The 1,391-nt window shown below is 42.5% G+C and overlaps 1 protein-coding gene across 1 annotated transcript in view; it reads left to right on the forward strand.

Moving 5' to 3' along the window:
• The window catches only part of LOC111140310 (zinc finger protein 260-like), a 4,369-nt gene that overhangs the window by 1,836 nt on the left and 1,142 nt on the right, over window positions 1-1,391 (forward strand). The window contains 2 exon segments of the mRNA XM_022492594.1: window positions 195-639; window positions 641-1,032. Of these exon segments, the coding sequence (XP_022348302.1) occupies window positions 195-639; window positions 641-1,032 (837 nt within the window).

The following is a 1,391-nucleotide window of genomic DNA, read 5'->3' on the forward strand; positions in this document are numbered from 1 at the left end:
TAGGAGATGTGGTCAGTATGTTGTGTTCCAAGGTAAGGTGTCCATGGGGGAAGGAAATTCTGATGATTCCTTCCCAGCCATCTTTCTGACACTCTTTGATTGACTGAAAGCTTGTATGTTACAAATCATCAGTATATTCATCTGAAAGTAGTAAGTGCAATGAGTTTCCTTTTCTCTTATTTGATATCTTTCAGCCATATCTTCACATGACACCCAGAACTTCCTGGAAAAGCCGAGCATAGAAGCTTCTTTCCAAAAAGTGACGATGGGTAGATACAAAAATAGTGCCCTTGAAAATGTATACTTAATGACAGACTGGGACGGTGATAGGGAGAAGGAAGGGCATCAAGGATACCATGAAGGATATAGCCCATCTGAGGCAACGGCATCTAATAAGACTCAAAATGACCCGAATAGTGAAGGATATAAAACATCATGGAAAACCTCCCTTTTTAAGTCAGCTGCTTCCACAAAGCAGTGTGTTTCTGTCAGCAAAAGCTCCAATCAAGTATTCCAACGTAGCTCTTTGTGGAAAGACAGTTTGGACAATCTGGAAAGTTATCTAGTCCGTCCTGAAAATAACGATTTGAACCATTTTCAAAATGGGATTGGATTGACCTTTCAATCAGATACTTCTAAAAATCAGATTGAATAATGAAGAAGAAAGTGCTAAGCGGGATCCATACGAGAGGGGCTTCACTGAGGAGTCGACCCTCCAGAATGACCAGAGCCCTTCCAATGGAGACAGCATTGCTCAGTGCCCTGAATCTGAGAAAACACTTCACCAGGGTTGCAGTGTTCAGACACGTGTGAGGACTCAGTTTTCAGAGAACCAGTATGAATGTTATAAAGGTGGTGAAGTCTTTCATCAGAAGTCTAACTTTATTACACATGAGAGTATCCTTTTTGTAGAAAATCCTGATGAATCCAGTCAGTGTTAGAATGGTCCTCAGCAGCCCTCCAATATTGGTGATCATCAGAGAATTCATGAGGCCAAAAACCCATTCAGATATGCTAAACGTCCCACATTTAGTCAGTCATCAAGACTAAGTAGAAAGGGGGCACCTGGGTGGCTCAGTGGGTTGAAGCCTCTGCCTTTGGCTCAGGTCATGATCTCAGGGTCCTGGGATCGAGCCCCACGTCAGGCTCTCTGCTCGGTGGAGAGCCTGCTTCCCCCTCTCTCTCTGCCTGCCTCTCTGCCTACTTATGATCTCTGTCTGTTAAATAAATAATCTCTTTAAAAAAAAAAGACTAAGTAGAAAGAAGACAATCCCTAGTGGAGAGAAAACACCCATTTTTAAGGAACGTGGTAAAGTCTTTGACTGGCACTCAACCGGATCTCAACATCAGCAAATGAATACTGAAGTGAAATCATACAAATGTGAAGAATG

The sequence above is a fragment of the Enhydra lutris genome, unplaced genomic scaffold (assembly GCF_002288905.1).
Source record: "Enhydra lutris kenyoni isolate GAN:26980312 unplaced genomic scaffold, ASM228890v2 scaffoldscaffold493, whole genome shotgun sequence".
In the NCBI taxonomy this organism is placed as follows: domain Eukaryota; kingdom Metazoa; phylum Chordata; class Mammalia; order Carnivora; family Mustelidae; genus Enhydra; species Enhydra lutris.